At 33.9% G+C, this 14,227-nt stretch overlaps 2 protein-coding genes and 1 long non-coding RNA gene across 3 annotated transcripts; 1 reads left to right on the top strand and 2 right to left on the bottom strand.

The window, feature by feature from the left end:
* Positions 1-4,869: 4,869 nt before the first annotated feature.
* On the bottom strand, positions 4,870-6,730 carry LOC140743154 (uncharacterized). The gene is made up of 3 exons (XM_073074213.1): positions 6,596-6,730; positions 6,061-6,262; positions 4,870-5,812 (listed from the first exon to the last, which is right to left on the bottom strand). Exons 1-3 carry the CDS (start codon positions 6,631-6,633, stop codon positions 5,561-5,563), a joined length of 492 nt encoding a protein of 163 aa, XP_072930314.1. The 5' UTR covers positions 6,634-6,730; the 3' UTR covers positions 4,870-5,560.
* Positions 6,731-7,675: 945 nt separating this feature from the next.
* On the bottom strand, positions 7,676-11,783 carry LOC140743153 (uncharacterized). Its single transcript, XM_073074212.1, has 5 exons — positions 11,588-11,783; positions 10,974-11,195; positions 10,329-10,464; positions 8,328-8,455; positions 7,676-7,880 (listed from the first exon to the last, which is right to left on the bottom strand). The coding sequence occupies exons 1-5, from the start codon at positions 11,596-11,598 to the stop codon at positions 7,748-7,750; spliced, it is 630 nt and encodes a 209-aa protein (XP_072930313.1). The 5' UTR covers positions 11,599-11,783; the 3' UTR covers positions 7,676-7,747.
* Positions 11,784-11,881: 98 nt separating this feature from the next.
* LOC140743152 (uncharacterized) lies at positions 11,882-13,032 on the top strand. Its single transcript, XR_012102391.1, has 2 exons — positions 11,882-12,086; positions 12,353-13,032. It is a non-coding gene; the product is annotated as an uncharacterized LOC140743152 (long non-coding RNA).
* The last annotated feature ends 1,195 nt before the right edge of the window (positions 13,033-14,227 follow it).

Genomic DNA, 14,227 nt, shown 5'->3' with positions numbered 1-14,227 from the left:
TATAGTCTATGGATAGAAAGATAGGGATGATGTTGCCATGCTTGAATTTGTTGCAACTGTATTCATGCCAAAAACTATAAACTATATAAAGTAATAAGTACTATGGTTGATTTTAATAATTATTGATATAACTGGATATAACATTTACTTCAAGACTGAGGATTTTCTTTTCAAATTTAATTTTGTTTCACTAGTTACTATTTATTTAATGTTTTTTTATTTTACTTTACATCAGCCGTTCTCCGACTGCCAGGCATTTGCTGACAAACTTCAGCGACACTCTTTTGTCGCGTCGTTTCTCAGGTTGTTCTATACAAATAATAATGAATTATGAAATTATTAATGAAAGTCCGAAAACGCCTTCCGCCTACTTGGCACGTCTTCCTATGCGAAAATAAATAAAAGCTGAACAGGAATTCGGGGTGAACATGAAGGCCTACTGCCCCGGAACTTCTACAAGACGAGGCAATACAATAAAAATGTATGAACCTGTCTTGATTTCAAATAAATATTATTAATCGTGTCATATTGACAACTGTCACCCGCATCGTGCAACAGCTCATGGACCAAAATCTAACCTGTGCGGACTACTAATCTATGGTGCGGACTATAACCTATTTTATTATTAAGCTGTTGGTGGAGTAACAAGTTCAAGTCAAGACTATGTATTAAATCTATTATTGATGAATTCAGTTTAATTGAATTAGACAAGTAAATGAAAATGAATGTTTATATTCTATTTGTTCAAATACTTATTTTATAATTCACATTTTTTTATTTATATTTACATATAATTTACTAAAATTTTTTTTTTCAGCTCAGAGCACTCATCTCTGTCTACATCAATTGCTAACTTTCTTTTATTCCTTTTTGCTATACTAGCGCCTCTTTGAAGGGTTTTCGAAACTTTGAAACCATAAGCTTAATTCTTAACAGTAATATATTATATTGTTTTTTTCTACGCTATACATGAATTAAGGTGGGATGAATAATAATAACATCAATATATATATTCCGTAAAATAGTTTTTTTTGTGGGCGATTTACGGATATTTGGATATATTATGTGCGATTTGTGGAAATAGCTATATTCTATTGTCTATGGTCAAACTTAAAGCCCCCTCCACATTCTCGCGAGAGCGCGAGTAAAGCCCGGCCTGGATGTACTTCCGTTTAGAACATACCTCCAATCGATCTGAATTTTGGTACACATATGGATTTTGGCTCCCTAATTAAGAAGGATATTCTTAAAATACCCGCAAATTATATTTTCAAGGTCAAATTGCTGAAAACTGGTTTTTTAATGGTTTTCCGCGTATATTGCAGCAAACATGAACGTTAGAGAAAAATGTTTCAAACAAAAGTTGTAGACGCTAAAAAGATCAACATTTTTTGTTCTGTATGTTTTCCGCATAAACCCAGTTGTTTAGGAGAAAAATGTGGTGCACTTCCGAAAACCCCCACGTCCGATCGATTTGAAACTTGGCTCGGACTTTCCTTTGGATGTTCGAAGACAACCCCTAAAGGGATTTTTGGCGCATACCCATAGTTACCGAGAAATTAAATTGTGAAAGTTGCATTTTAGCACGCGCGTTATATTTATATAGTGCGGAGTTTTCTTTAGTCGGTAATGTAATTTTCCCTGTACCAACCTAACCTAGCCAATAATATAGTATTTCGTATAGCCTAGCCTATAGTGTTTCGCATTGAATTGGTTAGGTTAGGTTGGAACATATAAGACAATATAAAACTAAGCGAGCAGGGCGCGGAAGCGCCCTGCGAGCGGGTGGGTCCAATCCAGACCTTACCTTTATTCATGAGCACATTTATATCGTACTCAAAATACCCGCAAATAATATTTTCAAGGTCAAATTGCTCAAAAACGATTTTTTTTGATGTTTTTTGCGATAAATATGAACGTTAGAGAAAAACGTTCCAAGCAAAAGTTGTAGACCGTAAAGAAATACATATTTTTTGTTCTATATGTTTTTTGCGTGGACCCAGTTGTTTCAGAGAAATATAGCAGCAAAAAAAAAACGTTTTTGAGCAATTTGACCTTGAAAATATTATTTGCGGGTATTTTGAGTACGATATTCTACATCTACGGGTCGAAATCCATAGGTGTACCAAAATTCAGATCGATCGGAGGTATGTTCTAAACGGAAGTTTATCCCCCGGCCTTGGCCTGGAGCCTGTCGGCTCCACGTTCTCGTTTCTCGTGATCTCGCGAGAATGTAGAGCGGGCTTAATACTTTCAGGATCGATGCTTCAACTTCCCCAAGTTCTCCAGTTCTTTAGAAGTATAGGTGTTCTGTGTACTCCAGGTGTTTAAGTTTTAAATTCCGACCCTTAAATTCTAGTCCGTGCGCTTATAGTCATCACAATTTAATAGGCCCATTTTGACACATGTCATTGCTAGTCTAAGCATGTGATATACAAATCGATAACCAAAGAAACCGATTTTTACGACAAATCGATTAAAACCCCACATCGTATTGTATAGATTACTTAATATTTTTTAAACAGAATATTTATTTAATATTTTTCTAAATCAGCTAAATGTTTGATAAAAAGGAGAAAATAATATAAATGCTAGTGTAATTTAAAAATTTACTCATGTTTAGAAGATTAAATAAAGCATCACTCGTAAACTTTTTTTTTCGTTTTATCATTCACTAAGGAACAAAGTCTCGATTATTTTATTGCTGTTATGATGAAAAAGGGACAAATATTTAATATTTATGTGTAATTCTAAGTTTCGATTATTTAAAAGTTAATATGGTTTCTTCCGAATGGTTTGAAGCCGGAAATGGGCGTAAACTTCCAAATTACCCGACTGATATAACATTGCAATGACGCCCTATGATACTTTTCGGTGTATGATAAATTGGTTTCTGGACACATTTTAAATGAATTTAAGTGTGTAATATTTATAAATTGTATTAATTAGTATAGTTTACAAATTATTGCGTTATTGTATATTTAGAAGTATTTGACTTTCCAATTACGTGTTGTTACGTTCACACAAAGTTAGTTCAAAACTTTAATGATATTAGGATGGCATGTGTCAAAATGGGCGTATTAAATTGTGACGACTATAATAGTGAATGAAGGTACTTCCTATCAATGGAGTACACGAAACAATATAAACTATTGTAAGTGCGAAGTAGGCTTGGCACGATTTTCACTATTATGCGCTGTATGGTGCAGCTACATCTTGCTCCTCGTACTGCCCTTAGCGCTGCTCCTCGTGTTGCCGCGTTTATTTCCGTTGTCGCCACACGCTACCCTACTCGCGTCGACAGGGTTGCCACTTTTTTTTTAAATATAGTATTTTTTGTACAACGTTACAAATATATAATAATTACTTTAGGGAAAAAATATTGTATGTACACATTTAGTTTCCGCAGACTAACTTTAATGTAACTGTGAGTGCGTACATTTTTCTTATAACCTTTTTGTATAATGTACGCTGACAAGACGTATTTAATTGTTTCTGATATTTTTTTTCTATTACGGGGTGAATTTTTCAAAACGGCCTTTAGGGGCAGTACTGAATCTATAAGGATTAGCGAAAAATGCTGAAAAAAGTTACGAGATTGATTTTAAAACAAAAACTAAAATTGTATCATTAGATTTAAAAAAAAATCTATTTCTCTAGCCGGGAACCGAACGAGTTCATCATCAAATACTGTTGCTCACAATGATCAAATTATGGAAAGTAATGATGAATAGCAAACTAAAGGAAAAGCTTAATTTTGAAGAAAACACAATTTTCTTTCATACTAATCTTTAACTAATTATTTCATACGTTCATTAGTTAAGGCTTAGTATGAGATATAGATTAGCAACTAAGTCACGCCATCTTTTTTAAGTATTATTCTTGTTGTTTACAACTTCTTTCCAACAGTTTATATGACTTTCAATATCACATTGGTAGAAATCACTCGTCAACTCTAAGAACTCATTTGGGCAAATTGACAGTTTAGCATAATTACTAAACTAAACTCTACGCATAACAACATGCGATTCCGTTATAATGATATGAAAAATAACCTAAATTAACTCAAATATGGAAATGTGGATACGAGAGAACAAAACCATAGGGGATGTAGATTGATTTGAAACATTATAGTCGTCACAATCTAATAGGCCCATTTTGACACATGCCATCTAGCCGTCTAGCGGCACTATAGTCGTCACAATTTAATAGGCCCATTTTGACACATGCCATCTAGCCGTCTAACGGCACTATAGTCGTCACAATTTAATAGGCCCATTTTGACACATGCCATCGCTAGGCATTAAGCATGTGCTATACAAATCGATTACCAAAGAAACCGATTTTTACGACAAATCGATTACAACCTCACATCGTATTGTATAGATTACTTAATATTTTGTAATTAGAATATTTATTTAATATTTTTCTAAATCATCTTAATATTTAATTAAAAGGAGAAAAGAAAATAAATTCAAGTGTAATTTTTATCATGTTTAAAAGATTAAATTCAGAATCGCTCATAAAATGTATTTCTTTTCGTTTTATCATTCAGTAAGAAACAGAGTCTTGATTATTTTATTGTTGTTATGGAAAAGGGATAATTAATTATTGGTTGCTAAGTTTCGATTATTTGAAAGTTAATCGATTATGGATTATGCAATGATGAAGTAGCGACTCAGAAGAAGAAGTATACTATAGTATCAGGGCAGCGTGAGGCCACAACGGAAATAATCCCGGCAACACGACGAGCAGTGCGACGAGCTATGTGTAGCCGCACCTTTATAGTTATATGATGATACTACTCACATTCGCATTTATAATAATAGGAAGATAATATACATATAACATAATTTAAAAGTCACGGCGTAAAATCAGACTAGTATTTTATTAAGGGAACATCTAAATAAAAATTGACATAACAGACCGAACGGACGCACGAACACTTTTACATTTTTTAAAACAAATCGCTTTAAAGAACAATTGTATAATATAAAAAAAAACAAACATTACATATAAATTCCATTTTCAATTTTGAATTTTCGATTTTCAATGCTTTATCCATTTAAGTCTAAACTTGCAAAAGAATGAGCGTGTTTATAAAAAAAAATTACCTACATTGTAGACATATATATAGACATATGTATATGTATGTAGGTGTGTATGCCTACACACACATACATAATAATTAATGGGCAAGAATAAAACAGTAGGAACTTAGGTATGTTTCGATTTTATGTTTGAAAATTGATCTTGTATTTTATGTTTTGTAGATAGTATTACCAATAAAAAAATAAAAAAATGGAATTTAGAATACGGGGCGTACACTAGTTTAATTATATTGTCTCCAATACATATATCAACGATTCAAAGATGTCCTTTTGGGAAAGGTGTGTCAGCTAACCATACATTTGAATTAATTATCCACTTAGTACTGTATTTAGTAATCGAGGTAATGAAGCTGTGGTATACTTAATCAATCAAGTCAACCAACCAACCTTTCTGACCTTATAATATGTCGTTGTGAGCATAACAAATTAAAAAATGTTATGATTATGTACTACCACTGTGATAGTAAGTCAAAATCAGTAAGTCTCTGCATAACGAATCCACGTTTCTTTAATTTCCTTTTGTCTTTTTCCTTCTCACTCTCTTTTGTGTCTTTCGTAGAAGCAATCGCTTTTTGCTTAGTTGGTTTCGTTTCAGACTCTTTAATTTTTTCCATTTCACATTTCATATCAAAAGGGCATTCGTCAGCAGGATATATTGGCATCATAATTACTGGAACGTAATTTGACTTTGCTGCATCTATCTGTAAAATTAAATATTCTCGTAAAATAGGTTTTAAATTCTATGACACTGACGATACTTTGTCGATAAATAACAGCAAAGTGCAAGACAGACACGCTATATCATCTGCCTGTATATACCTACCTACCTATCTTTTCCGAAGCATTTTCTCGAATAGTATTTGAATTGGTAAGCACATCATTAATACATGTGTGCATGTAAATGTGTTGGTTCTCCTATAGTCTTAAAAAAAACAATTATTGTAGTAACCTTATTTTCTGCGGCGCATTGACAGCAGTAGCTCTGAGCTGCAGACACTGCTTTAGAACTAACTAGATGCTGCACTACAGCTTTCAGTCGGTCTTCATCCAGATTACCTGGCTTAGTATTTTCCCATTTTCCTTGAGGATTCATTTGGACCAATACAGGGGCTGACATATTTAAAGCATCGAAGCCAGGTCTGTCTAAAGGCCTGTAGAAAATTTATGATAATATCGTGTATAGAAATTTCTTGAAAATAACTTATAATTAATGATATTATAATTTAATAATCATCGTGAGTATTAAATGTCATTGTCATCTTCTATTTATTATAACTTTCGAAATCGTAGTATTGTTAGAAAAATAAAAGAAATTTGTTCCATACTTACATTTAGGCAAGTAATTATTTATCGAAAAATTAAGATTATATGAATGACAAATATAAGATGCAGAGAAAAGTAGTGCAAATAGATGTGTGTATATCAAATCCCGATATTTATAAATATTTATTCCATTCAGATATTAATAAATAAAATAAACTTACACGTTAGCCAGTTTTGCTATAAGCCCTTTTTCAGTCATTTTGGGATGATTTAAGATATTATCTTCATATATTTACTTAAATTTAGGTATTTATGTGATTTTCTTTTTATGTGTCAAAAAATATAATGATTAATTGCAAAAGTCAAGTTAATTTTTTTAGATGTTCGGTGTAACCACAGACTTAGAATTTTTTCGCTACGCTACGGAGTTTTCATTGGAAAATACTGTTATGGACTAGAAGGTAGGGATTTGGACTGTTAAGAAACAGTGATATAGGTGCCTAATCAATTTATAAATGGGTCGAAATTGTTTGAGTCAGAAAACACTATATTTTTTGCCGTCCTTATCATGCAGCTCAGAAATTAAGATTTATTTAAAACCTGTTGGTAGATGTACTAACATTAAGAAAAAGTAAGAACCTAACGAATTTTATGGAGCAACTGCACCTAAATATATTAATCAACTATTAAAATCTTACGTTATTAATTGTCTGGAATAAACTAAACGAAACATCACTGCCACACCTATTTCTGCCTAATACCCAATACCATGTTATTAGCTGCTAAATTCTGGTTTGAAGGTTATAGTTTTGAAGGCTTTCCAACTCTAAAGAACCACACTACCGTTACGGGAATGACCTATAAAGATAGCTGTGTTTTTGTTAAATTAGGTACATAAACTTCGTCCTAAGGGGTAACAACGCATCTGATGCCAAGCTCAGGTAGAAATCTAATATTATTGGAGGTTGATTACAGATGCGCGGCACTAGCCACTTACCATGAGGTAGATTGATTTTATTGACGACCAGCTAGACGACACGGTCACCGTACCAATCTGATGCACAAAGAGTTCGATCCTCGGCCAGACAGATATCTGAATGATTTGTTTTTTGTTCTGGATCTGTTTGTATTCGTTAGGTCCATGGCACCTAAGAAACAAATAATTCTTATGTCGCTTTGAGTGAATTAAGCATCTTTTTATTCTAAAGAATTCGTTGTAAAACAACAGATAATAAATTTGATAAGCACTTAGGAGTAGGAGTACTTGATTAGGAGTTGGGATTAAATGAAAGAGCAAACAATTCTCGGCTTATTATTTATTTATAAGACATGAGTTTAATAAGGTTCAAGAATTGTAATGTTTCTTAATAAATTCACCACTGGGAGAGTAAATCGAAATCTGTGTGCCGGCTTAATAGCCAAGGTTTTGGTTTGTTCAGTGGTCCACCTCCTTGTTTCAGTTCACCCGACTTGCCTTTGGTTTTCTTGCAAGAATGCCATATGAATCTGAAATTAATATTACAGTATAGCGAAATAATTATCACAAAGGTGCATTTTAGTTATTGATTTTTATATAAGCGGAATTTTTTTTACACCTAGTGTTTTATAAAAAAAAACCCTTGAAAATTTGTGCATTAAAACATATTTATGAAGTTTCCTGAACAGTTATATAAAATATTTTTTCTCAAATTTCCCAATGACCATCCCGAATGTTAAAATGATCCTGTTCGTGGCGACATCTAGCGCAATATGATGGATATTCTACATACGCTACCATTGCTATTAGTTCTACAATGAGGAACAGATGTCGCTGTTAGCTTCATAATTTCGGTAACAATAACAAAATAAATAAGATAATCTTAGTTTGATCCTGTGTTTGTGTTTGTAGATATTTCAATAATAAATACACTACTATAAAATTATAAATTATAAACTTGTTAAAACTTTTTTTACCTAGGAGTTCGTATAGTTTCATTGTGAACAGGGCATTTATATTCCCAGTCCGGCAGTTGTAGAATGTAGATAATTTCTTCATCTTCATCCGCCTCTTTACGTTTTTCAGCTTCAGTTTTAGCATAAGGCTTAAGAAATAAAGACAAGGAAACTTAAAAGAAATTATTGCATGTAAATAGATAACTAAATAACAGATGGCGTTAGTGGTACCGATAGTGGCATAATTTTTGCACAGTTTAATAAGTAACGAAAGTAAAAAAAAACGTATGTGTAGTCCGAAAGGTCTAAGCTGAGCTTTGCATTAGTGTGAATGAACACAAAAGTAGAGTCAGATAAAAAACTTTCATAAATAAATTTTATAATTTTTAGATAAGTACCTACATAAGTTAAAGAGGTATACTTGTATATATTTTTTCAAAATGCAATGAAATTAACTAAATAAACTTTGTAGTATTTAAACCCACCATTTTGTTACATTGTACAATTTTTTATAATACTAACAGATGTCGCCAAAATTTTTCGCGAAAGTCTAGATAGAATCAGAGCTAAATCTGTGATTTGAAAATTGTACAATGCAGAAAAATGGTTCATTTAACTACTACAAAGTTTATTTTCTTTGCTTTTAATTTTCAGTCTGACTTCACATTTTTTATAAAATTCAATTTCATGAATTGTACAAAGTATGAACGTTTCATTTATAGCTAATTAAAAAAATATTTGTGTTATTTTAAATTACATTTCAACCAAAAAATATTTTTGATATTTTAAATTATTCGCCTCATTCACGTTTATTTATATTGGACGCTACGAGTATTTTACAAAAGAATCAAATACAAAAACAAAATATTAAATATTAAACAATTCTGCTACTAATACAAGTGAGGAAGATGCACGATTGCCAAAAAGCAGTATAAACCGGTTTAAATCAATTAAAAGACGCATAGCGTTTAACACGTTCAGTGCCAACGACTCGCCCGAGTTGACAAATTTCGTTAATGTGCTTGGGACTCGCCCAGCGAGTCCAATGTTTTTCGCCAATATTTCCTAAACGCGTCCGTACTTTCTACTGAAATTCAAAGTGTAGAGTAAATAAACGCTAATATGAACATTTACACGGTGGCTCTAATTTACAACTATTTTTATAATTTAAGAAAAAAAATGCATTATATAATGCTTTGAATTACAATAATTGCATTATCCACTGCCGCAGGTCTTCGACCTTTAAATTAATGATTTATTATATGATAATAAAAACATAAATTATTTATTATTAAAGCTGACTATGTACTTTTGTTTTGGAAGAAAAATATAACGATGGTATTAAATGCCGATTCGAGATCATTTTAAATTAGTAATTAGTATTTAGTGCCAGCTACTCGCCTGGCGAGTTCATTGTGAAATATAGACGGCAACTTCAGAAGGAATTAACAAAATCGGATTGGCATTAAACGTGTTAAATCTGACTTTATATCTACACTATCCATGTGCACTCACACAAATGCAAAGCTCAGCTTAGACCTCGCGGACTGTACAGGATTTGTTCTTATTAAAATATTGTAAATATAATAAAATATTTGTGTAATGTTATTTTATTAACAATAAAGGAGTAGCAGACGAGTATGAAGTCCACCTGATGGTAAGTGGCTACTGCTAGTTATGGACACCCTAAATCATCCCTGATAAGATTAGATTTGTATCTGAGGTTGGCCACAGATTCGCCGCTATCAACGAAGACTAAGCTAGAATGTCTCGGAAGAGCAGGTATGTCTCTCTTACCACACCTTCAAACCAGAACATAGCAGCGCTTAAGGCTACCGTTGTTAGGCATAAATAGCAGTAAAGTGGCAGTAGTGCCGCCGGAGTCGAACACAGAGGGCTCTGCCACCTTCAAAACGTACTTAGTCTACGTTAGACAATGAGGTAATTAATATCATTAAAATACATTATCAGAGTTTGTATAGGTAAAAATAATAGAAATAGTAATAAAGCTTAAGCACTTACAAACACACTAGGCGCTGATATGGCTTCACTGGGATCCAAAGTGCCGTCCAGGATCTGTTGATTTATTTTGTATTTCCTCGCTAAGTTGAAGTGCTTCACATCTTCTTGGGTCATCGGAAATGTTATTAATGGACGCCTGTAAGTTTGTTATTTATAAGTAGGTACTTAGATACATTTTAACCATTCCTGGCAAACAATTATCTATGTCCGGCCCGACATATCGAAATCCTGTTTAAAATAGTTTGTCATAGGGGTGGTAGAAAATTTGTTCAAGTGGTTGTATTTTCAATAGTACAACTAAAAGTTAATATTGGTTTTTATAAGTTTTCTTAAATAAACAACGTGCTCGAGAAGAACATGCAAGTAAATATGTATATCATTAGGTATTGTTTCCAGAAATTTCGTATTTTTAAGTTCCGTTAAAATACCTAACTTACCTACTTGCACAGTGAACCTTTGTCTTTAATACATACTGCAAGGGTCCGGACTATGATAATGTAGGTTTCTTCTAGAAAAGGATATTTTGACAAAAACGATAACCCCAGCAGTTTAATAACTTGAAAGGGAGATATATTATTTGATGATGATAGAACATTCCATGCTATTACCTACTAGTTAAAAGATGAATTTTAGGAATGTTCAAACCTGAATGGGTCCAGGTACAACGACCGCTGGGGCAGCTTGAAGTGTTTCTTAATGTAATCTTCATCAAGGAGTTGGAAGTCGCTCTGTGTGGAGCTGGTGGGGGCGCGGGCGCGCGCCGCGCCGGCCTGCCCCGGCGGCCCCGAATCGTCGCGCGGCACCAGGCATATCAGCGGCAAACTGGACTTTGCTGCGCTGCCGTGTGCGCCCGAGCACGGGCAGCAACTAATAAACGGAGATATTTAAAATATAAATGTATAAGAATAAAAGTTAACTAATATCCTATGCTACTCCGAAACAGTTTGAATGCACCTGTTTTCAACATTTTTGTCGATGATGCAAAATAAAAATTAAGCTCTTATTTTAAGCTTTCGTGGTAAGGTACGTTCAATTGTTCAAGATATAAAAATGAAAGTTATTTTACATTTTTTCTGTCTATCTGTCTGGTAGCTGTTGAACTGAATTTTTTGCTTTCTACTAGGTCTACTAGGTTCTACTAGGTCAGCCCATCGAATGACATTAGACTGATGAAATGTAAAAATACCTAATATTTTTAAAATGATTTACCTTTATGTATAGTACCTATACCTCATTAAGTTACAAAGTACGGGATTTACCTTGCCATCATAACATCCAGTAATGTGTTTTCCTAGATATTTCTTGTTTTGTTTCTTACGATACTAGCATTTTCATTATATATATTTTTTTATTTTCTCCATAAAATTTACATTTTTTTATAATTTTGCTGAACTGGGAGATGACACGGCATAAAAATAGATTGAAGTGTCAGTCGTCTTTGTTTTTATTTTGTCACGCATTCGATATTCGCGGCCATGAAGATTTAGAAAAACGGTTACGAGAATAGGTAGCCTTTTTCATGATAATATGACTGACAGGTCAACAATCCCTTTACACCCGAGATGATATGAGCGTGAGTTTCACTTTAAAAAAAATCCCACGTGATAGCTTCTTATTTTTCGAAACGCAACCGATGCCGATCGATCGTGAGGAGAGTATCGCACGTGCTACCGGCTAAGTGAGCGGGGTGCAGGCGGTCAGTTGTGCTAGGGACTCGTCCAAAGATGGCAGATTTTTTCGACCCGCGCACTGTCACAGGTATATAATTATTTTTGGTATTAAATGTTAAGTATCTATTATTAATTATTGCTAATTTAAAAGCTTAAAGAACACTAAATACGTGGATTTTAGTGGTTTATTCGATTAACTTGCAATTTAGATACAATTAGGTTGCAAATCTCAACTGTTACGATCGTGTGCCTACGGTTGTTGGTGCAGAATAACGTTTGATGAAAATGCTTTTATTGCTATTACCAGTTATGTGTAAGTTTCGTCAATAACAATTTTGTTTGTTTCAATTTTAGGGGTACATTTAAATGACGATCAGATTTTGCCAGTGCGGGTGAGGAGAAATATATCGGACATTGAAGATCTTCATGAAAGTGAAGAGCTTCAACCAAATAGATTAGAAGAGTTTCAATTTGAAGAATTGTGCCCTGAAACAGATCCAGAAGCACATGCAGACCCTCAAATAGAAACTGACCTAGAATTGGATCTGGAACTTGAGCCTAAACCTCAACCATCTACTTCAAAATCATCCCTAGAAATTTCTCGCCGCCGAGCATCTTCACGTCCAACACATCGAAAAATAGCTTGGAAAAGAATACGTTTTCTGTCTTGAAAAGGTCTATATATCCCTACCAACATCTCCAGTAAAGTTTACAAAGAAATATTTTTATTAATATTTTAATTGTGAGGCTCTTGATATGTAACCAGATGCACAAATTTATATTATCTAAGAAGAACCGGTCGAAAACTTAATTTAATTGCAATAGATATGGCTAAAGTTTTCTCTATCTGCATTATCATTGGATGTATTCCCTAGCCAAGAATACCTACGCCTTGGAGACCTGGATTGAAGACGGAGACAATAACGGAAGAAAGAAGAATGTTGATTTTCATAGAATTACGTAGTTTAGGTTTCATTGCCAAGACAGATTTTTTATAAAGACTAATGAAAATAAAGACAATGATGTTAAATATCTCCAAATTGTTTTAATTTTGTAATATTTTTTGATAAAAAACTATTTTTTTTTGCAATTTTCACGATCGTGAGTGTGACAGTTCCCACCGGAGACTCACGATCGTGCGGGTCGATTTCTGGATTAAGTATAAACTCTGGATTTTTTTTCCTATTTTTTGTGGATCCCTTAAGCTATATAAAAAGCCGTAATAAACGTTTTGAATCGGAAATTGCAAAAAAAAATCTTCGGGTGTAAAGGGATAATTTCGAGCATAGACTTAGAATTCGTTCGCTAATTTCGAGACGATTTGGTTCGAACAGGTTCGTGCAATTGTAATGGAACTTCACTTAAAGGTCGTTTAACTCAATACACAATTGCTTAGTATAGAATCCATTTTGTACCCAATTATTTTTAATACAGGAATAGAATAGTATTAAACTCCAACATCGAATTAAATTGGGGGTCGTAATATTATATGATCAGATTGTCGAACTAAGTACCTCTGAGTACTTACCTTTTTTTTGTTAACGAGGGAGAAACCTTCAAAAGGTACCCTGTGCCTGGGGAGCGACACAGGGCTATGTGGAACTCTTACCGCATTAAAACCCCCCCGGTGGCCGTTCTCGGCGCTGCGTAAAGGACTTCAGGATCTCCAACGGAACGCAACCGGAGTCCTCTTAGCGAGGTACCCAGTCGGGCTCCGCCCAGGTGAGCTTGACGCTCGCCACACCGTTTGGTGACCACAACGGTATGCGACCACACATACCGCCGTCCTTCCGGGGTCGCTGGCCAGGCGGTTTGAGCTCCCACTCTTGCCGTCCGCAACCCCGGAAGACCCCTTTTAGTCGCCTCTTACGACAGGCAGGGGATACCATAGCCCTATTCTGGTCCCGGAAGTACAGGGACAATCGTGTACAAAGACTAGGCATAAAACATCTCCACATGCCTATTATTCGATATGTGGATCATTATAAAACTACAAAAAATATAATTATGTTTAAAGAAAGCTGAAATAGAAACTTCTAATCTTTTCTTATACTTGTATTATTACTTTATCCAAGTCTTTGGAGATATCATATATATTGGCTGGTTAATGTGATTAATTCCGTGTTATTTATCACTTTGACCAAATTGAGTACATATTATACATAATGGCTAGATTTTATGTATAATATCCGAATTGATTACTGTGGCTGTAACATATATATATATATT

The sequence above is a fragment of the Epargyreus clarus genome, unplaced genomic scaffold (assembly GCF_041222505.1).
Source record: "Epargyreus clarus isolate Ecla_fem2 unplaced genomic scaffold, WU_Ecla_fem_2.2 ptg000007l, whole genome shotgun sequence".
Taxonomy (NCBI): domain Eukaryota; kingdom Metazoa; phylum Arthropoda; class Insecta; order Lepidoptera; family Hesperiidae; genus Epargyreus; species Epargyreus clarus.
Note: the sequence above shows the minus strand (reverse complement) of the source record. Positions and strands in the feature narration are given on the sequence as shown.